This window comes from Verticillium nonalfalfae, assembly GCF_003724135.2.
Source record: "Verticillium nonalfalfae strain VnAa140/NRRL 66861 chromosome Unknown scaffold_24, whole genome shotgun sequence".
NCBI lineage: Eukaryota > Fungi > Ascomycota > Sordariomycetes > Glomerellales > Plectosphaerellaceae > Verticillium > Verticillium nonalfalfae.
The window spans coordinates 163932-184524 of record NW_021167249.1 but is presented as its reverse complement, the minus strand read 5'-3'; the positions used below and the strand labels follow the sequence as shown (position 1 = coordinate 184524).

The 20593-nt window shown below is 58.2% G+C and overlaps 6 protein-coding genes across 6 annotated transcripts; 2 read left to right on the top strand and 4 right to left on the bottom strand.

Annotated features, from left to right (window-relative positions):
- Positions 1-747: 747 nt before the first annotated feature.
- On the bottom strand, positions 748-1969 carry GCH1 (GTP cyclohydrolase 1; the record flags this gene model as incomplete). The annotated part of the gene is made up of 3 exons (XM_028638516.1): positions 748-1056; positions 1134-1438; positions 1528-1969. The coding sequence occupies 3 exons, from the start codon at positions 1967-1969 to the stop codon at positions 748-750; spliced, it is 1056 nt and encodes a 351-aa protein (XP_028496867.1).
- Positions 1970-2530: 561 nt separating this feature from the next.
- Positions 2531-3596, top strand: TAF11 (transcription initiation factor TFIID subunit 11; the record flags this gene model as incomplete). The annotated part of the gene is made up of 2 exons (XM_028638515.1): positions 2531-3130; positions 3213-3596. 2 exons carry the CDS (start codon positions 2531-2533, stop codon positions 3594-3596), a joined length of 984 nt encoding a protein of 327 aa, XP_028496866.1.
- Positions 3597-5153: 1557 nt separating this feature from the next.
- D7B24_004342 (uncharacterized protein) lies at positions 5154-5957 on the top strand (the record flags this gene model as incomplete). The annotated part of the gene is made up of 1 exon (XM_028638514.1): positions 5154-5957. One exon carries the CDS (start codon positions 5154-5156, stop codon positions 5955-5957), a length of 804 nt encoding a protein of 267 aa, XP_028496865.1.
- Positions 5958-6130: 173 nt separating this feature from the next.
- Positions 6131-7115, bottom strand: D7B24_004341 (uncharacterized protein; the record flags this gene model as incomplete). The annotated part of the gene is made up of 3 exons (XM_028638513.1): positions 6131-6709; positions 6775-6996; positions 7071-7115. 3 exons carry the CDS (start codon positions 7113-7115, stop codon positions 6131-6133), a joined length of 846 nt encoding a protein of 281 aa, XP_028496864.1.
- Positions 7116-7340: 225 nt separating this feature from the next.
- D7B24_004340 (uncharacterized protein) lies at positions 7341-10549 on the bottom strand (the record flags this gene model as incomplete). Its single annotated transcript, XM_028638512.1, has 2 exons — positions 7341-8502; positions 8571-10549. The coding sequence occupies 2 exons, from the start codon at positions 10547-10549 to the stop codon at positions 7341-7343; spliced, it is 3141 nt and encodes a 1046-aa protein (XP_028496863.1).
- A 2564-nt stretch (positions 10550-13113) lies between these two features.
- ENA1 (Na+ ATPase) lies at positions 13114-16577 on the bottom strand (the record flags this gene model as incomplete). The annotated part of the gene is made up of 4 exons (XM_028638511.1): positions 13114-13812; positions 13867-15308; positions 15361-16243; positions 16317-16577. The coding sequence occupies 4 exons, from the start codon at positions 16575-16577 to the stop codon at positions 13114-13116; spliced, it is 3285 nt and encodes a 1094-aa protein (XP_028496862.1).
- Positions 16578-20593: the final 4016 nt, after the last annotated feature.

The following is a 20593-nucleotide window of genomic DNA, read 5'->3' as shown; positions in this document are numbered from 1 at the left end:
TTCCTCAACATTTTTAGGGAGTTTTGGGGCTCACATATTGGGGTTTGTTTGGGACATGTTTGGGACATGATATCACATAAACAGGAAATGATTCGAGAGATGGTCAAAGGGACCTCATCAAACAGATGGAATCTACCGACCAGCTGAAGAGGGCTGGTCGGCTGGTAGCTATAGAAGGCAGGTTTTGGGAGTTTTTCTTCTTGCTGCTTCATTTCTGCATGCATTGGGTTCCGATAGGATGGGTCATGGAGGATATACCATTGTCACAGGACATCTTCGTCATATATGGCGTGTCTACATAGGGGTAGGACAAGCGCGCGGAGGCGAATCAAGTTACTTCAACAGGTGTTGGCACTGCAACTTGATCAAGCACATGGCATGATATGTCAAAAGAGAGAGCCTCGTCATGCGTGTTTGACATTGAAAGGTATATCAAGTCCGATAGCACAGGCACGAACTATATCGGCACACAAGTATCCGTCGCGAAGAAGAGCGTTGAGCTCGAACCATCTAACATGCCACCCGTTTCACCCAAACCGCCCAAAATGCTTTGACCCAATGTTGAAAAGAGGGATACGCCTGATTCTGGAGCCCCATGCTTGCTGCCGACGCCGAAACACCATGAACGTGAGAGGGGCTGGGTGGGGGTTTAGAAAAAAAGCCCCGCCCCTGGCCCAAAAGGGAGAGAAAATAACCCAAAAAAGAATACCGAGTGTCTGTTTTCCTCGTAAACACGAGAACTGCCGATCAGGTCTTCTTGAGCCCCACGAGGCTGAGGAACTCGTTGCGCGTCTTGGACTTTGTCTCGAAGCAGCCGAGGACGCAGCTCGTGATGGTGCTGGCCGTCGTCTTTTGCACGCCGCGCATGACCATGCACAGGTGGCTCGACTCCATGACGACGGCGACGCCCTGGGGCTTGAGGACCTCCATGATGGCGTTGGCGACCTCCTTGGTCAGGCGCTCCTGGATCTGCAGGCGGCGGCTGAACATCTCGGCGATGCGGGGCAGCTTGGAGATGCCAATGACTTGGTTCTTCGGGATGTAGGCAATGTGCATCTGCAGCCGCGCGTGTGAGCTTTATTCTGGAGACATTGGGGTCTTTAGGTAGGAAAGGGGGGGGTGGGGCTGGTTACCTTTCCGGTGAAGGGCACGAGGTGGTGCTCGCACAGGCTGAAGATCTCAATGTCCTTGACAATGACCATCTCGTTGTGGCCCTCCTGGAAGATGGCATTGTTTACAATGTCGCCGACGTTCTGCTGGTAGCCCTGGGTAAAGTCGAGCATGGCCTTGGCGTAACGCTTGGGTGTGTCGACGATGCCGGAGCGGTCGGGGTCCTCGCCGACGCACTCGAGAATGGTGCGAACGGCGGCCTGCATCTTCTGGAGGCGCTCGGCGGCCTGGTCGGGGTTCTCCTCGAGACGTTCGCGCGTGCCTCGGGCTGTTGGGGGTTTCCCTAGCGAGTCAGTCAAGGTGTTTTACTTTTGGAACGAGAGAGAGAGAGAGAGAGAGAGGGCATGTCCAACGTACACGGGCGGCTGAGGCCGTCAAAGTCAATGACGGGACTGGGGGTGCGGACGGCGGGCTTGTCCTCCTCCTGCTCCTCCTGGAGCTTCTTCATCTTCCTGACGGTGATGTCCCGCGGGTCACGGGCCGGCTGGCTCAGGCTCGGCCGGCGCTTGGCTCCGCCGTTGGCGGCGCGGGCGTCGGCCTCGGCATGTCTGCGCTTCGACTTTTTGGAGCGCTTGCTGCTCTGGCTGGCGGTGTCGGCGTCGCTCGCCTCGGGGGAGGAGACGGCCGACTTGTGATGGTGGTGCTTGCGCTTCCTCGACTTGCTCGCCTTGCTCGAGTGGCTGCTCGCGGTCTCGGCGTCGCTGGCGCTATGAGGGGCGTCTGCCGCATCGCCGTGGCCGTGGCCGTTGTGCTTGCGACGCTGGCGCCTTTCGGAGCTCGTGACTTCGGAGCCGGCCATTGCGTGGGTGAATTGACAGGGTCACGAGCGGGCGGCGTGGTTTGGAGACAGGCTGTCGGGAGGGAAGGGTCCGACTCGGAGGGGGAGGGGGATTGGGGAGTAGGGGAAAAAATGGAATCATGACCGGGCCAGGGACTGACTCTACTGGATCGCCGGTTAATGGCGGACGGGATTGGCAGAGGGGCTGGTCTTATCTTATCAATGGGAACGCAGTCCAGAGTCCGGGGTTGACGTCAAATCCACCGGCTCCACTGCAGGGTCCGCGTGGGATGGTCCGTGCCTTGTCGGAGCAGTCCCGAGAGCCGATCATGTGATCCATGTTAGGTAAGCACTCTGTACCTCCCCCCTGTCCGAGCTCTCAGCCTCCCCCCTGTCAGAACTCTCAGCCTCGCAGCAACAAGCAGCAAACAGCAGCTACGACGGATGTAGCTCGACATCCCATATCCATCTCGAACGCTTAGTCTCTGAACCTGGCCCCCCATCTATACCTCGCCTTCATCGTCAAATCGTATCGATCATCACTCCGAGACAGCCACAAACACACCACGCGCAGCCGCCAGCATGGCTTCGCCCCCCTACGCCCAGTCGCCCACGGCCATCTCCCCTCCCTATCCCGCCCACACGCCACTGCCCGTCTCGAAGAAGCGCGCCTCCGACGGCGGCTCCCAACCCTCTCTCAAGCGGCGCAAGGCCTCGACTCTTTCCGTCTCCTCGGCGACCCACCCCCTCCGCCAGACCTCCTTCCCGCCCGAGGCGCGATCACCTCTCGCGCGCTCCCCCTCGGTCGACACAGCCAGTCACGTCAGCGGCAGCCAAGTCAGCGCGCCAGCAGGACCCCCGAAGAAGAAGCGCGGCCGCAAGCCCAAAAACCGCAACCCCGAAGGCGCCCCCGACGCGGGCACGCCCACGCCCTCGCTCGTCAGCGGACGCGGGGGGACGGCGGGCGGCGGTGCCGATGGGCAGAATGGCGATGACGGCAACGATGACGATGATGATAACGACATGCAGATGGGGCTCGTGGGCGGCGAGACGAGGACGCAGGAGCAGAAGCAGGAGGAAATCAGGCTGCGCGCCATGCTTGTCGAGTGCTTCGACGAGGACCAGATGAACCGTTATGAGAACTGGCGCGCGGCCAAACTGACCGACAACGTCGTCAAGAGGGTGTGTTTTCCCTCTTTCTTTCTTGGTCTGTTGCTCATACGTGAGCGACGCTTGCTGACGTGGTCCATCATCGATCGTACAGGTCGTCAACGCCACCGTCTCGCAATCGGTGCCGCCCACCGTCACGCTTGCCATCAAATCCGTGTCGAAATACTTCATCGGCGAACTCATCGAGAAGGCCATCAGTGTGCAGGGGGAGTGGATGAACGCGACCGGCGAGAAGCAGTCAGAGGTCGAGTTCCCCCCGCAAAACACAGATCCCACCGTGCGCGGCGACATCAACCGCCTCAGCGAGAAGGACAAGCGTGGCCCCCTGCGCCCGGAGCACCTGCGCGAGGCATGGAGGCAGTACAAAATGTCGGGCGAGAGCGGGTGGGTGGGCACGCAGGGGCTGTGGCACGAGCAGCAGAGCGACGGTGTCGAGCGGTTTCCCGTGCGGACCGGCGGCAAGCGTATCTTCAAGTGAGGGCCAGGGGGCTGGGCACGGACGGACGGATCGCTGTGCAAGGCGTCGCCTATGTTCCGAGTGTTTTCTTCTTCAAAGACAGACGGGAAGCAACTTCTGGTACAAGGTTCAGGGCTGCCACACTGTTGCGGTCGATAGGGATACGACTTTTGCATGATACCCATCTCAACTCGAGGTTGAGAATTTGAGCTACAAACCGGCGAACAATAGACCATTGCCACTTCAAGGAAACACGCTGGTCAGCGTCCAACACGTGGTGATACCGACGGACACAGCCTGCCTCACGTTCAGCTCATGTTGGGGCATTGCCGTCCCCTCCAGACAGCATGTGGTTTATGTGAGTTGGCAGCCGCCAGGTCGTCATAGCAAACGATGCCTTCATCTCAAGTGCATTCGCTCGTCGCGTTTGGGGACATGCACCATGACGAGGCTTTCTGTTTGCTGCCGGATGTGGAGACGCGAGGGCGCGAGGTCAGAATGTTTCAGAGCTGATACTCCTTCAGTGCGACGCTCTCAACTGTATGCGATGGCCTTGAAGCACGTTATCACTCAATCTGGCAATGTCACTCGACCTCTGTATGGTGCACAAAAGCAGAACAGAACGCTACAGCTCCAAGCCGGCCGAGGCACGGCCGCACACCCTCAGACCAACATCTGACCCGATAATCGATGAATATCGCCACGAGAGAAGTCGAAAGAAAAGTTCGACATGGCCCCAGTTGATCTTCGATCGACGGCCGAGCGGGGAGGGGGCCGGCCAGGAATAGCACGCTGCACGGCTTCGGATGCCGGCTGGGTGCGCATCAGGAGGCTGAGCCGCACGAGGAGCGTTTCATCGACCACGTCCGAGCGGAGTATCAATCCTCACCACTGCTTCTGATTTCAGTGGTCACAAAACGCATCTTCGACATCTTCTAGAACGGCTTCCAAAGAGGTCGTTGGAAGGACCCTTACTCTTGTTCAATGGTTTTGGCTGTGGTGTTGATACCGACAAAGAGCAAGGGTTGACTTAAGGTTTACACCAGCGGAAAGCTTCACCACGACTCTCGGTCTCTGATATAATTGCCTACCTACTGCCTGTATATAACGGCCATTTGCAGATATTGCGCCTTTTACGAACCCAGAAATGGAATTTCCATCCGAAATTGTCGTCCACTCTGTCGCCCCGTGAGGCATGAGGGGCTGCTTTGTCGTCCGTCGGCCCAAGTCTCGAAGGGGAGAAACGCGGTCGTGATACGCCGTCCACGGTCCTCAGCAGTCGAATCAGCCCACATGAAACCCAGGACTGGATAGCATGGTCAAGACCCAAGGCCGCAAGCTCATCCCCGGTCTGTGCAGAGGGCAGAGCCCGCTTCTCGAACCTTGCTGGCCCTGAGACGCTGGCAACTAAACAAATCTATAAGCACCGGCGTCCCCTATTTGCTTTTTTGTTTTGTTTGTCCTCACCTTGCCACACATCACAGACCACACTCTTCCTCTGTCCATACATCTTTGCCATACCTCCTCCACCACCGGAACGAAGCACGATACACATACGCACACACACACACATACACCATGAAGATCACCACCCATCTCACCCTACTGGCCATGGCCGCCTTCGGCTCCGCCGTCGCGGAGAAGCCGACGCCGGTAGAACGTGACGCTCCGGCCCTTGTCGTGCGCGAGCTCGCCATTGTGACGGGCGTCATCAATCAGGTGGGCACGGGCATCGCCTCGCTGGATCAGGCCGTGCAAGCCTTCACGACGGACCCGACGCAGCTGCAGCAGGCGTCGCAGCAGCTCATCAACACGTTCCGGCAGGGCGCGACGTCGATCCAGGGCAGCACCGAGCTCACGCTCCAGGAGACCGTCCAACTCCAGCAGCTCGTCGGCAGCCTGCAGACCAACGGTCAGAGCCTCGTGCGGAACCTCCAGAACAAGAAGCCCGCCTTCCAGCAGGCCAACCTCTGCGACGTCGTTCGCGCCCAGGTCGGCGAGGTCACCACCGGCGCCGGCAGCCTTATCGACGCCATTGTCAGCAAGGTGCCCCAGGCCGCGCAGCAGATTGCCGCCCAGATGGCTGCTGGCTTCACGCGCGCCCTGCAGGAGAGCGCCCAGGGCTTTTCGTCGCAGAACTGCGTCAACGCCGGCGGTGCTGGTGCCGGCGTCGGTGTCGGTAACGGCAACGGCAATGGAAACAACAACAACAATAACAACAACGGCGCCATTGGCAGCACGCCCGTGACCAACACGACGCAGCCCGGTCAGGTCACCAACCCCAGCGGCCTGCCGACCCAGGGAAACGGCGCTTCGGCACAGGCCTTCAGCGTGGTGGCGGCGGCGATCGTGGCTTTCGGTGCAGCAGCGGTCATGGCATAGCGGGGCGCCGGGTCTATTCCTCTCTTGTTCTTTCGTTTTTTTTTTGTGGCATCTTTCGGGGGATATATCAAGGTTAGGAATGTATCGGTGTTGGTTTTAGTCATTGCGTCCTTTTCCGGTTCATGGGCCAGCGAATCTGCCTCCCCGTCTGCGACGGGGGGGGGCCTTCATCCTCATCCTTCTACGCTCCCCCTGAGTGAAGTGACCGTCCTGTGATGTACCCCGCTGGCCTCCTCCCTCGAGGCCGTCCGAAAGACCGAAGTCGACGAGTGGTTTCCATGCGCCGTGATACCGTCCATCTGCACACCCGGCCCGTCAGCAGCAGGCGACTCATCCTCCCCTTCTCCGCCCTTGCTCAGCTTGCCCCGCATCCACGGTCGCAGGTTATACCAGCCCCCGGCAGCAAAAACACCGATCCAGAGGACCAGCTCGGTCGCGTAGATGACCATGCCGAGGACATCCAGGCGCGGCTGGAAGACGACGGACGCGAGCGAGAAGACGTCGCCGAGCGCGTCAATGCCGACAAAGAGGAACGATATGCCGCGCACGGTGCGGTGCGTCCAGATGTCCCAGTAGTGCGTCAGCACGCCGGCGGCGAGGAGCACGGCCGAGAGCACGGCCATGAGCGTGAGGGGCCACTCGGTCTCGGCATGGCGGGCGATGCGCAGGGCGACGATGAGGGCCGCCTGGATGCCACCCATCAGGGCCGCAACGGGGACGACGACAGCGAGGGCGCGGGCGACGGTCCATTTCTTCAAATCCAGGTGAGTGACTATGAAATCCAGAGACGATTGCAGCTTAGATAGTGGTGATTTACCCTCTCGTAATAGTAGCACTGGATCCAGGTCACCAGGCTGAGCAGCGTCAGGATCTGTGGCTGGATGCGCAGGGCAACATTGAAGTCCTGGACAATGTTATACACGCCCAGGGGGACGCCGGCCCAGGCCCACAGCATCATCATGGAGGGCTGGAGGCCGATGGCGTGGTGGCGGCGGTAATTGATGACGATCTGGGGGATGAGCTGGATGGACCAGCAGACCTGCCAAGGATGATGAGCGCTCCGTCTTTTGCTCTGTGCCCAGGTTTTTGCTGGTACAAATAGGATTCACATACAGCACCAAGAGTCCCCAAAACATTCGCTGCTGCTGGGGAGTCCATAATTGGTTGTCGAAGGTCGTCGAGACTGCCTTGAGAGATGCTCAGATGTCGATGTGCAAAGGTCGACGTGCTGCCAATCCTTCTTTTAACGGTTAGTTCACCGAGGTCGTACAGTGCTATAATTTTAACATATTCATACTGTATTGAAGTGTCATCACGTTCATAACTTATTCCGTCTAATTCGGAACCATTTCCACCCTGATTTTCCCCTTCCTCATATGGCATCTAAAATCCTACACGCTCGAGCACGAAGCCAAACTTGAGGGGCTCTGTCTTGACGAGCAGGTCCTCACGCGGACCAGGACCGCACGCGGCACTGCCGACACCAGCCACGCGAGCATCAAGACGCAGCAGCGTCGCATCTGCCTCGACGAGGTCGCACGGGTGCTTGGCAAAGTGAAGAGTGTCGGCCGAGTAGTGACTGGCACGGAAGCTGAAGTCGCGCCATGACTCGTCGGTCCACGCCGAAGCGTCCGAGGGCGTCGCGCGGAAGCCACGGCCGTGGCCACCCTCTGTCAGCGTTACGTATCGCGTCGCCATGCGGTTGCCGTTTTCCTGCGGCACCTCGTAGTGTGTCTGCAGCTCAGGCACCGTGGTGCTGTACACGCCGACGCGCTGGCTCGTCTGCTTGTCAGGGTACGACTCGTCGGGGCCGAGACCGAGGTACTTGACCTGGCTGAGCGCCTTGGGAAGGTGGAGGTTGAAACCGGCGCGAGGAATGGTCGTCGGCATGCGGCCAGTAGGCGTCAGGTCGACATCGACTGTCAGCTTACCAGTGGCGCTGATTGTGTACTTGGACGTCGTCTCAAAGCCCCAGGCGAGCACAGGGGGGGACAGGAACGTCTTGGTGGAAATCTCAACCTTGTCAGCCGACTCAACAATGTCGAGAGAGCGCAGCTGACTGGTGAGCTCGTGCACGCCAAAGCGCTTCCAGTACACGCAGGCGACGGGTACATCGTTGTCCGTGGGGGGACGCCAAAAGTTGGGGATCAGTGCGGCACCTGTGGCCGGGTCCTTTTCCAGGAGCGTCTTGTCGCCAGCCGTCCAAGACACAAGCAGACCGCGAGCGGTGTCAAAGACGAAGGAGAAGTCGAGGCCGGAGATGGTAGCCCGCGCACGCGTCTTCTCCACCGTGAGCTTGGAGGTGAGAGTGTTGAGGGCCGCGGCGGACGCGGGAGCCTCGGCCGAGGAGAGCTGGTGCTGGATCCAGGCAATCTCATGCGAGGGCTCAGCCCAGTTTGTAGACTCTTTCAGGCGGAAGGAGACGGTGAGGAAGACATCCTTGGTGGACTTGATGTTCGACAACGAGGCGGGAAGGTCGACCGATAGGGTTTCGCCGGCGGCGATGGCAGGGATCTCGAGGCTACCGGCAGCAATGTGCGAGGTGCTGGGAGGAACAGTAAGTTAGCGCTTGCATGGTGGAAGAGTTGGGGGCCGGGCATTCAGATCACTTACCTCTCACCAAGCTCTTCAATCTTGTAGGTCGCCGACAGGTGTTGAACACCAACAAAGTCGTACTTGTTCTTGATGACGAGCTTGCCTCCCTCGACTGATAGAAGAAGGGGCTGGTAGGACTTCTTGAGCTGGACAAGGCCAAGGGTCGGCTCGTGGGTGCTGTGCAGCAGGCCGTCCATGACAAAGGTGCCGTCGTTGGGGAAGTCGTCAAAGTCACCACCGTAAGCATAGTACTTCTTGCCATCGGGGTCCTCCTTCCAGATGCCGTGGTTGGCCCACTCCCAAATGTAACCTCCCTGGAGGCGCTCGTTGGCTTCAAAGGTCTCGACGTAGTCATCGAGGGCACCGGGGCCGTTGCCCATGGCGTGGGCGTACTCGCAAAGAACAATGGGCTTGTCCCAGCTGCCGTCCTCCTTGACACCCGCCGTCTTCATGAGGTGCAGCAGCCTGTCAATGGGAGGGTACATGTACGAGAACATGTCGGCCGTCACTGCGTCGACGTCTCCCTCGTAGTGGATGGGGCGCGTGGGGTCAAAGGCCTTGCCGTACTCGTACATGGCCTTGTGGTTGTCGCCGTAGAAGGCCTCATTGCCGAGAGACCACATAATGATGGAGGAGTGGTTCTTGTCGCGCTGAACGAGCTGGACCATGCGGTCGACATAGGCCTCCTTCCAATCGGGGTTCTGGCTAGTGTACTTGCCCGCCGGCGGGAAAGTCTGCTTCTTGCGCTCCTCGTAGTCCCACTCCTCGGGAATGTCCAGAGGCCGGGCAATGCAGTCGTAGAAGCCGTGCGTCTCGAGATCGGCCTCGTCCATAACCCAGAGACCGAGCTCGTCACACATGTCGAAGAGCTTGGGGTGCGGCGGGTAGTGCGAGCATCGCAGAGAGTTGATGTTGTGCGTCTTCATGAGCAGCAGGTCCCTCTTGATGAAGTCGAGTGGAACAGCACGACCGAACTTGGGGTGGTGCTCATGACGGTTGACGCCATAGATGCGGATGGGCACGCCGTTGACGCGAATCAAGCCACCCTTGAGCTCGACCTTGCGGAAGCCAATGTTCTGCTGGATGGTGTGCGCACCGAGGGTGATCTCCACCTGGTAGAGGTAGGGCGTCTCGGCAGTCCACTTCTTGGGGTTCGAGACGGCCAAGTCGAGGTCAATCTTGGTGTCGCCGCTCTTGACGGGAGCATCCTTGGTGGTGATGACGGCGCCGCCGTTCTTGGCGAGCTCCTTGAGGGTGATCTTGAGGGTGTCCGACTTGGAGGCCGTGACATCGACGGTGGCCTGGAGCGTGGCGTTCTCGTACTCGGCATCCAGATCGGTGCGCAGGAACCAGTCGTCGATCCTGTCCGTCTTGGGGAAGGCCAGGAGGTGGACATCGCGGAAGATGCCAGAGAGCCACCACTGGTCCTGGTCCTCGATGTAGGTGGCGCTGGACCACTGGTAGACCTTGACAAAGAGGTCATTGGGCGCATCGTGCTTGACGAGTTCGGTGACGTCAAACTCGGACGCGTTTCTTGACCCCTCGGCGTAGCCAACAAGCGCGCCGTTGACGTAGATGTGGTAGGCGCTGTCGACGCCGTCGAACCTCAGGCGCAGCTGCGAGCTGGCGTCCCAGGTCGAGGGAACGTTGAAGGTACGGCGGTAGACGCCGGTGGGGTTGTCTGTCGGGGCGAAAGGCGGGCAGACGGGAATGGGGAAGACGGTGTTGGTGTAGTGAGGGCGACCGTGGCCCTGGAGCTGCCAGTGGCCGGGGACCTCAATGGTGCCCCAGTTGTCTTCGGGCACATCCTCGTCGCCGGGCTGAGGGGACTCCTTAGGGCACGAGGTGTAGGAGAACTCCCACTGCCCGTTGAGGAGGAGAGAGGTCTCGGGAATGTGGTAGGAGCGTGCAGGGAGAGTGTTTCGTCGGAAGACGGCCTGGTGTTGCCAGTCTGGGGTGCCTTCGATCTCCTGGGGGGGGATGGACTTGGGAGACATTGTGACGGCACTGCAGGATGAGGAGGATGCCAGTCAGGTTTCGTTTGAGGGAAGAAAGGAGAGGAGGAGAAGGAAGAGCAAGCTGGAGCTGGAGGGGAGCGGGCGAGAGGTTGACGGATCGGGGTATTTATCGGTCTCTCATCGCCATGGTCCCTCGGCTTTGACTAAGGTTGGTAGGACCTGGCGTTTTCCGTCCCGGACATCGAAACCAGACCACACCGACACCAACCAGTCCATGACTAGCTAGCACAGCCGGGCTAGGATGGAGCAAAAGCGCATGGATTTCTTGACGCTGTGTCGGTGGGCGGGAGGTTCGTCACGTCACGTCTCCTCCTGGATGGGGCGGCTTGCCCGTCTCGCATCTCGTGTCGGCGCCATGCCGGTGTTTGCTGCTCTCTCGTTGGATCGTGGGCTCTGCGGTCACACCCCCATTCATTGTATGGAGATGGCAGTGGAGAGGAGGATCTTGGAAACAGGCGTGACAACTTGGAAAGCGATCCTTGGAGGGGAGGGGCATGGAGAGGGAGGGGCAAGAGACAGCTTGGGAGAGCTCCCCCCATGTTTCCCAGTCGCAATCCCAGTTCCAGCCAGATCCTGGTTCGCGGGGCACTCTTTCTTTCCCCTTGGCTGGCGCCAGTTTTGGACCGTGTCGAGCGTGTCAGGAGCAACAAAAAAAAAGGGCAGTGACGTCCCTCCAAGTGGGCAGGTGGGGGTCCCCCCATAGCTCTTTGCTCTTTGGGGCGCTCTTGCGGGAAACACAGGCCGTGCGGCGGCGAGTATGGCGCCCAGGAAACACCGTGTTTGACGCTGTTAGACGCTGATTCCCTCTCTGGCACTGCCCTGGAAGCACAGTGCTTCCTGTCCTGGTGCCCCGCGACGCCCCCGCAGCCCCGCGCCTGGCCCATCGCACCTACTTCAATCATTCTGCCCAATAATGACAAGCCTTCTCCAACAAAGCATCCCCACCCGCTCTCTTCGACCGGCTCCGGGTGCCCCGTCTCTGATCACGGTGGGGCTACACTACTGGACCAGGCTGCTTATCCTTCAACACCATCCCCAGATTTTCCTGTCATGGCCATGTTGCATCGCCATAGCATCGCCGGGGGAGCTCAGCCGGCAGTCCCCATCCTTGAGATCTACCACTCATCCGGGGATCACTGGCCCGAAACGCCCATGCTTACCCCTGCGTGCGCCCGAACCGAGTCTGCCGGGCTTATATCAAGGGCCCAAGTGTCCCGTCTGGGCTGCTGATCCGTCTCGACTGAGCCGGTCGCCGGCTGCCGCCAGTCTTATCACACGACCATTCATCCGACCCGACGGACCGTCTTATACCTGCCATGCGCAACGTGGACATAAGGACAGCAACTTGGCCGGTTCGGCATCATGAGCCATCTGGCACGCCCCTGACCTTAACAGCAACTTCGCAGCGAGCACGTCAATCAAGCGTCCACCCACACGACCCGACGACATGACCCGTCCAAAAGTCCAACCCCTTCCGGCAGTCTCAGAACAACCACCGGCCGACCACCGACATGCCTTCAACGCCCAGCCTCTGCAAAGGGGTGTTTTTTAACCCCCAAGCTCTTCCATCTAGGTGGTCTACAAAATTGCACCGTCATGTTCGAAATCATCCCGCCAAATCCCCAAGACCGACCATATAGACTCAACCAGCCATCCCGACACTCCCACCTCTGCTCGGCCTCTGCTCAAATGCTGTACCATGCTCGAACACCACTAGCCTCGGCAAGGCGCATTCCGCGTTGAAGGGCCATCTCGCACCCCCTATGCAGCTTGAACCCCCCGACGGGAAACCGCCTCGAAATCCCCATGATGCCTGTGGACTGCATGCGTTTGGCGTCTCTTGTGTTTAGAAAGTGGCCGAGACTCGCCAGCCCCCGACCAGCCTCAAAGCTTACTTGAAATCCCTACTCTAGTGAGGCCGTCTCTAGCGCAAATCCACGGCCTACGACTTTTGGCGAGAAAGATCAGGCGGTGCGTATCGAACATGTGATGCTGGCACTCGATGTTCAGGCTTGTGGCGAATATCTCCAATGCGATGTTGTGACAGAGATCCTACTGCAATGCCACGACTGAGCGTGCGCCTTTTGACTACGTCGACCCAGATGATTCTGAAATCCGTTGGAAAAAAATCTCGTCCCAACGGCATATACTTCTCACTCAGAGTATAACGGTACACAGGAAGATGACGTTGTAGGTAACATGTTCGGCTTTTGCCTATCTGACTATCAATCCATTCGGCAAATTATCAACCAGAAGACAGTTTACACATGAAATCGTTTCTCCAGCTGCTGCGTTTACCTCCCATCCGCGCACCTCATCATCTCGCACCCGTCGACGGCGTTGCTGCTGCGACCGACGGGACTAAAACTTTTCCAAACATGGAAAGTAAATAGTAAAATAGATAAACCCCATCTAAATGCTCTTCATGCAGAGACCATGTTTCCCGCTTGATTCAAAAACAGAACAAAAAGGACAAAACTCTGTCTCCTCGGCCCATCCCAAGTGACCGATGGAGGTTGGTATCATCTGAAAAGACCATCCACTCATGCCTCGAGATCGGCCTTCTTGTTGTCCGCAACGCCGTTGTTGGACGGCTTCTCGCGGAGCTCCTTCTCGCCGCTGCTGCTGGGGCTCGACGCCGACTTCTCAAAGTCCACACCACCAAGGTCGTAGTAGACACCGAATACACGAGCCTCCACGTCCGCGACGCCGCCCGTATCTTTGCGGGCCTGGCGACGGAAGTAGACGCGCTTCAACCACTTCCAGATCTCGATACCGATGAAGAAGAGGATGGCGGCAATGAAGACAACACCCCACTCCCAGGTCAGACCCGTGTGCTTGAATACAACACGGTTAAGTCCAGGAATGTAGTTGAGAGGGAAGACAGTGACGAAGCCGAAAACAACAGCAGAGAAGAGAACCTTGTTGCGGTAGACATCGTGCATCCACTGAGTGAAATAACGCTTGCTGCCGGGCACCATGCGGAAGAAAGACCGGCGCATGTTAACCATCTCCCAAGCGAGGAAGAGAGACTGCCAAGTGAGAGAGGCGAAGCAGGTAGCACGAGCGCGGAAAACGGTGTCGCAAGCCTCAGAGTAGTCGGCGTTACAGTTCTCGCCGAACTGACCATCACCGAAGCCAAACATGACGACGAGGAAAGATCCCATGCAGAGAGCAGCAGTCCAGAGGCCGTAGGCAAGCATGTCGAACAGAAGCTCAGGCGTGAAGATACCTTGTTTCAGCTGGAAGAGTGGTCAGTGTGTGCGCATTGCAATCTGAATTGATGTTTGACTTACGTTCTGGGGAGGACGTTCCATGATGTCGGGAGCGGCAATTTCGAAACCGAGACCCATGTCGGGAAGACCAGACGTGATCATGATGATCCACATGACCTGAACAGGAGCGAGAGGGAAGACAGACAGGTTGCTGTCGTCCTTGAAGGCAAGGCCGATGAGAAGAACACAGGCTTGGGCAACGTTCTGGGCAAGCACGTGGAGAACAAACTTTTGAATGTTGTCAAACATGCGGCGTCCCTCTTCGACAGCGTTAAGGATGGAGGCGAAGTTGTCGTCAGAAAGAACAATATCGGAAGCTTCCTTGGCCACGTCAGAGCCGGCTTGGCCCATGGCAATACCGACGTCAGCACGCTTGAGGGAGGGAGAATCATTGACACCATCACCGGTCATGGCAACGAAGCGCTCGCGACGGTGAAGAGCCTCAATCATGCGAACCTTGGTCTGGGGAGCGCAGCGTGCGACGACGAGAGGGAGACGGGGAAGTTGGTCGATCTCGTCATCGGTGAGCTTGTCAAAGTCGTGGGCAGCCATGACCATCGTCTTAGCGATGTCGGCAGCGATCTCGTTCATGCGGGTGGGCAGGATGCCGACTTCAAGTGCGATGGCGCGAGCAGTTTCGGGGTGGTCACCCGTCAGCATGTGAACACTGACGCCAGCCCTGTGGAACATTTGAACGGAGGGAGCAGATTCGGGGCGAGGAGGATCGTAGAGACCAATGAGGCCACGGAAGATGAGGTCCTTCTCGTAAAGGTTGCGGTCAAGGTTCTCGTGTCCGTCAACGGGGCCGATATCCTGCTTGCTGGCGAATGCGAGAACACGAAGACCGAGGCGCGCGAGGGCTTCCATGTTGCGGAGAATCTCCTGCTCAATCTCGTCGGTGAGGTCGGTCACTTGATCGCCAATCTGGATCTTGGGGCAAGAAGAGATGACACGCTCGACGGCACCCTTGGTGAAGAGCCAGTTTTGGTTGCCCTCGGCATCGCTAAAGACGACAGACATTTTCTTGACATCGGAATCAAAGGGGAACTCGGCGATCTGGTTCCAGTTGTTGCCCTCGCCGGACAGAACGAGACGGTTCATGTTGAAGCGAGAAGCGAAGACCTGAATGGCGATCTCAGTCGGGTCGCCACGAGCGTGCCATTCGCCTTCCTTGTTTTGGTGGACGGTGGCCAGGTTAGCCAGAGACGCGACGTTGAGGTACGTCTGAAGCGTAGGGTTCGAGTTGACCTGGCCATCAACATCGGAGAACGATTCGCCCTCAGCATCCTCACCCTGGAAGGAGATATCCTTAGGCTGCTCGACGCGGGAGGAGAGATAACCCTTGGTTGGGTTGAAGGGCTCGGTAGCATCCTTGACAGAGAAGGTGCCGACACCAGGGACCCACGCCTTGCGGACAACCATGTTACCCTGGGTGAGGGTACCGGTCTTGTCAGAGCAAATGTCTGTGAGTGGAGTTAGCTTTGTACGAGTCAACATCTTGTCATTGTGACGTACTGGTAACAGCACCGAGCGCCTCGAGAGACTTCAGGTTGCGAACGATGACGTGACGCTGAACCATACGCTTCGTACCGGCGGCCATGGTGATGGTGAGCACAACGACGAGAGAGGCGGGAATCATGGAGAGACCAGTGGCAACAGCGTAGATAATAACCTCCTGGGTCGTGTTGAAGTCGTTGGCAGCCAGAACGATGATGGCACAGATAATGGCGATACCGAAAAGAAGCAGAGCGAGCTGAGACAGCTTACGCTGGAGAGGGGTGCCGACGTTGATACCAAGGAAGACACCAACAGCGTCGTATGCAGTGAGAATACCAGCCTGGACGTAGCGACCAGGGCTGGCGCTGCCATCCTCCTTGCGCTTCACAGGACGACGACGGGAGCTCTTGCCGCGGAGGGCAGCAGCAATCTGACCAATCTCAGTGTACATGCCGGTCGCGAAAACGATGCCACGAGCACGGCCCTTGGTGACAGTCGAAGAGCTGTAGGCGACATTGAGACGGTCACCGGGACCAGTGTCGTCCTCAAAAGTCATGGAAGGCTCCTTACGAACAGGAAGGGACTCGCCCGTGAGAAGAGCCTCATTGGTCTCGAAGTTGACGGCTTCGATGATGCGGACATCGGCAGGGATAGTGTCGCCAGTCTTCAACTCGACCATGTCACCAGGGACAATTTCGACAGTAGGGACAGTTTGATTAGATCCGTCGCGGACGGCGGAGGCGGTAGGCGATGACAGGGAGCGGAGCGAGTCCATGGTCTTGGCGGCCTTGTATTCTTGCTGGAAACCAACGATAATGTTGATGGCAATGACACCAGTGACGACTCCACCCTCGATCCAAGATTCGATACCGAAGGAGGCAGCCATGGCGAGGATGAGAACCTACGAGCGGCCATGTTAGTTTGCTGTCGTGCATGGCCTCGATCAAACCTGATCCAGTCGAGGAAAAACATACCAGTGTCATGGCGTTAGCAACCTGAGCGACGAGGATCTTGACGGGCTGAACACCCTTCTCCTCGCCGAACTGGTTGCGGCCGTATTCCTCCAGACGCGCCTTGGCGTCAGCGTCAGTCAGACCATCTTCAGCATTGGCCTTCAGCTCGGCCACGGTCTCGTCAATGGACAAGCAGTGAGGAGGACGCGAAAGAGGCTTGTTAGCCTGGCCAGAGACGTGGTTGGCCACAGCATCCTCCTGTTCGGAGTTGTCCTTACCCATGGTCGGCAATGGGTGTTACGGCAGCGTAAATACACAAAGTTTCGCTACTGAGAGACGTGTATTCCAACGACGTCTTTCGAAAAAAGCGGGTGTTTGCGGTCGTGCTGCTTTTGTTTTCTTTCTCTCTTGGCGTGCACGCAATGGAATCAATGCCAATGCTGATGCTGTGCTTGGCTGGTTGCTAGGGTGAGTGTACCTAGCAAGGAGGGAGCAAAATTGTGGGAGGTGATGAGGGCGGCGCAAAAAAGGGCTTCGCTTCAATCAGGGAGACATGGAGAGGAACTGATGGTTTTCCTCGCCTTCAAGTCGGTAGAAGGCTGTCAGCCGGGTTCCGAAAGGGTCTCAGTCTCTGATGAGTCCCGTCCGATCCAGGGTGTCGTGGCAAAGCTCCTCATGTAGGGACGGCGAGTAGCCGACACTGTTGGTGATAGATTTGGAGGGGGGGTGGACTGCTTTGAAAGGGCGAGTGGGTGTGGGGGGGGGGGAAGTGAAGGAAGAAACAAAAGAAGTCGAGGCTCTGGAGGAAGAGAGTCTGCTCGAGAGGAGGACGAGAGGAAGAGAGAGAGGTGGGAATGGGGAAGATTAAGAAAGTCGAGACTGGGTTTGTAGATGTGGGAAACGCGGAAGGATATGTGGATTGATGAGCTCTTGGTCTTGGGGTCTTGGGGTCTTGGGGTCTTGGGTCTTGACGGTCTTGGTCCTGGTCGGCCTTGGGTGCTAGGTCTCTTCGCGTCAAGGACGATGAGCTCGAAGACGAGGATGCGCCTCCGAGGTGGGTGGTGCCTGCCCGTGGAGGGACCAACGTGTAATGTGAGTGGCTCGTTGCTGCCCTGGGTGGACTCGACGCCCATCTTTTTGGCCTTGGCGCTATGACTTCATGGTCACGATAAAGCACCTTGAAAGCCAGTCTCTGAGCCTGTCTGGGGGCATTGGACTGGCTGGACCCAGCCCACCTGCCTTCCTTGTACCTGACCCCCCGCAGGCGTGCTCTTTCGGCCCAATGGGCGGGGCACGTTGAAACTTTATTGGGGCCTCAAGGTCTTCTCTGGGGGTCCAGTTCGGGGTGTCGCTCTCCTATGAAGGGGGCTCAACGAGTCGACGACCGGGATGGGGGGCTGCAGATGAGCACGGACTTGACGGTCGCAGAAACCAAACACGACGTCAGCCTTGGCGGCTCTGCTGCGGAGCCTGTCACTGGTTCTTCGGCGCGCCTTGGTGGGGGGTGGCCGCCTGCAGCCCCACATCCGATCTTGGACGTCTCCTCGCCCGCTCCGGGTGTGGGTGGTGGGCAAGGAACAGAAGAACAAGACGTGCTGGGAGTGCGCCGCCGCCCACACCAGCGCCTGCCATACACGGCCCTGTCATACACGACCCTGCCATACTCGGCCCTTTCAACAGTACGCAGTCTGCCAACACGTCGCCAGCCTTAGCAACGACCTTGCGGCTGCTAGCAGGTTTTCGCTGTCTTGGAAGACCCTCAAAGTCGGCAGTAAGTCAGGGGCAAGGTCCCCAAAGTTGGGTTAGAGGGCAGGTAGGCAAGCAAGCCTCGGGTGGATTCTTTCGGATCCCAGAGAGACAAGATGCCAGCGAGGCAAGGCTGACCGCCAAAACTGCTGGCGAGGTCGCAAGGCGGAAAGGATGGAGGAGAAAGCACAGACAGATGGCATCCCGCCGCGATTCCGCCCGGGTTCTTCGGTTCCCCTCGTATCACACTCTCCTTTCCTGCCGCCGTTTCGCCAACTGATCACTATGAATACCTGGAACAATTCTCACTTTTAAGTACGACGCCTTCGCATTCGCCCTCGGATCAATCAAGTTCTCGAGGGTCCTGAACGCCACGCGTGCCCTTCGGCCACACGTTCTGGCCGACGCCGAATGTCGTGTTTCCGCTCGCTGCATGTCTCATCGGGCTTTCTCCTCCCACGCGGTTTCAAAGGGTGGAAGGGGGTTCATTTGGACTCCTAAATGCGAGGTCCTACATAGATGCAACCCCAACAAATGCAAACGACTCCGGCGGTTATGAACCCCCTAAGCTTCGGCTCCATTCCTCACATTCTCCATTTCCGAACGAACAACACTGGGATGCAGCACAACAACATCCCGTTGCTTCCAGGGATGCAGCAGTCATCAGACTTGCATGCCTGATGGCTGCCCAGCGCACAACGAAAAATGAAAAATGAAAATAAAATACAATATTCGTTCTGCGACCCCTCGATCTCCGCATCCCCAATCATGACCATCACCAGAGCGAATTGTTGCCTTTGATTGTTATTTCCCCATAACCCGGAGCCTGCAAAGGCCCCAACCAGACAAGCAGGTCAAAATCGGTGCGTTTCTGTTGCCTCTCCTCTCCTCCCCTCCCCGCTCCTGCTCCGCCGGCTTCACTTCCTCCTTTCTTCGTGTCATTTCCATCCCGGGCGATGCTCCGCTCGAGTGGGGCCGCTCCTCTCCTCCGGTCGTTCTCGGTGTTGGCCTGGAGTGTTGCTGCTTCAGCGCGCATGCCACTAGCGCTGAGGACGTGGGAGCGTGGCCGTCCCTGTCGAGCGATTGGATGATCGGAAAGTTGAGAATGAGGTCTGTCGAACAAATCATCCACCACCTTGATAAGGGGGCCCGCCCTGCCTGGGTGCTGCCGCTGCCACTGCCGCTGCCGCCGCCGCCGCCGCCGCGGCCATGGTGTCCTGTGCTGGGTGCCGCCTCAAAGCTTCCGAACCGGTCTGGATTCTCGGCAGTGGGCCCTGGAAATTGAGGCAGTGCAAAGGAAGGGTGGGAAGACAAGGAGCCGTAGAGAGATTTGGCGAGTTTGGCACGCACAACCAACATTGAGTCGGCAGCCGCACTCCACTTTTCCCCATCTCTGCATCTGCACCTTGACAGAAGCGTCGTAATCCAAGTCGTTGCGTGATTGCGGAGGCAGGGTTCCTAACTGGTTCGCGGAAGGCTTGTGGGATGGTTGACCTGCCTGCGGGGTCTCTCAGATAATGGCTGTCGTCAATGAACACACTCCCTTGAGATCGCACTACCACAACTCTTGGGGACATGGGCAAGATGCTGCGCCATGTACATGTAGAGCTCGCATGCTATGATGTAGTGCCCAGATGGGGCGAATGCGGCGGGAGAATAATCATTGCACACACACCAATCCTCCCATTCCGTAGATACGAGGAAGAGGACATGAAGAAGTCGACTTGTGGTCCTCGAAGTAGCCACCACGCATGATGGGCTGCCGAGACGATGGCCAAAAAGGACCTGGGGTTCGATGGGTCGATCGAAAGGGGGTTAACTTCATCTGCAACCCGCATCGCATCGATCCTCGCTGCTCCTGGCTCTGTCTGCCGGGTTGAGTTGGGACTTGACCTGGGTCTCATGGCGCTACGATGGGTCTGGCTTAGCGCGAGCCGGCCGGACGGCGCCAAGAGATAACCTTTGCAGGGTGCGTGTCAGCGACATCTTGAAGCGCGGCGCTATCACAAGCACTACTACACGAGGCAGGCGGGGTTAGCTGAAGAACGCAGCCAGTCAGAGAGCCCAATCAGCAAGAGCCGTTGGGTGCGCTGGCTGGGTACGCTGGGTTGGATGCTCGTGCCAAGACGCTATGTTGATGAGATACGCTCACAGAGTCATCTTGCTCACCTCGGGCCTGTCGCTACGCTGCTGAAGTGGCGGGGGCGGATGTACAGGTAAAAGTGATATGTAGTCACGCGGGTTACTAACGGCGAGACCGGAAGTTCGAGCACTGGTCATGAATCGAAGGAATACTTGGCACTGGCTCTGAGAAGGAACATCAGAGCACGTGCTGCAATGAGTGGCAGTAAAACGTCCCCCTCCTGACCCTGAAGAACCCCCCAAGATGGCCGTGGCTCCATTTTTGGTGATTCGATGGGCGGGTCGTGCCTGCGACCCCGCGACAAGCCATTGTAGCCATTATGTAACGGGGGCAGGTGGTAAATCTCGGTTTGAGCGTACCTGCCCAGATTTGATGGAAGTGAAAACGACATCAGAGACAGTCATAGAAG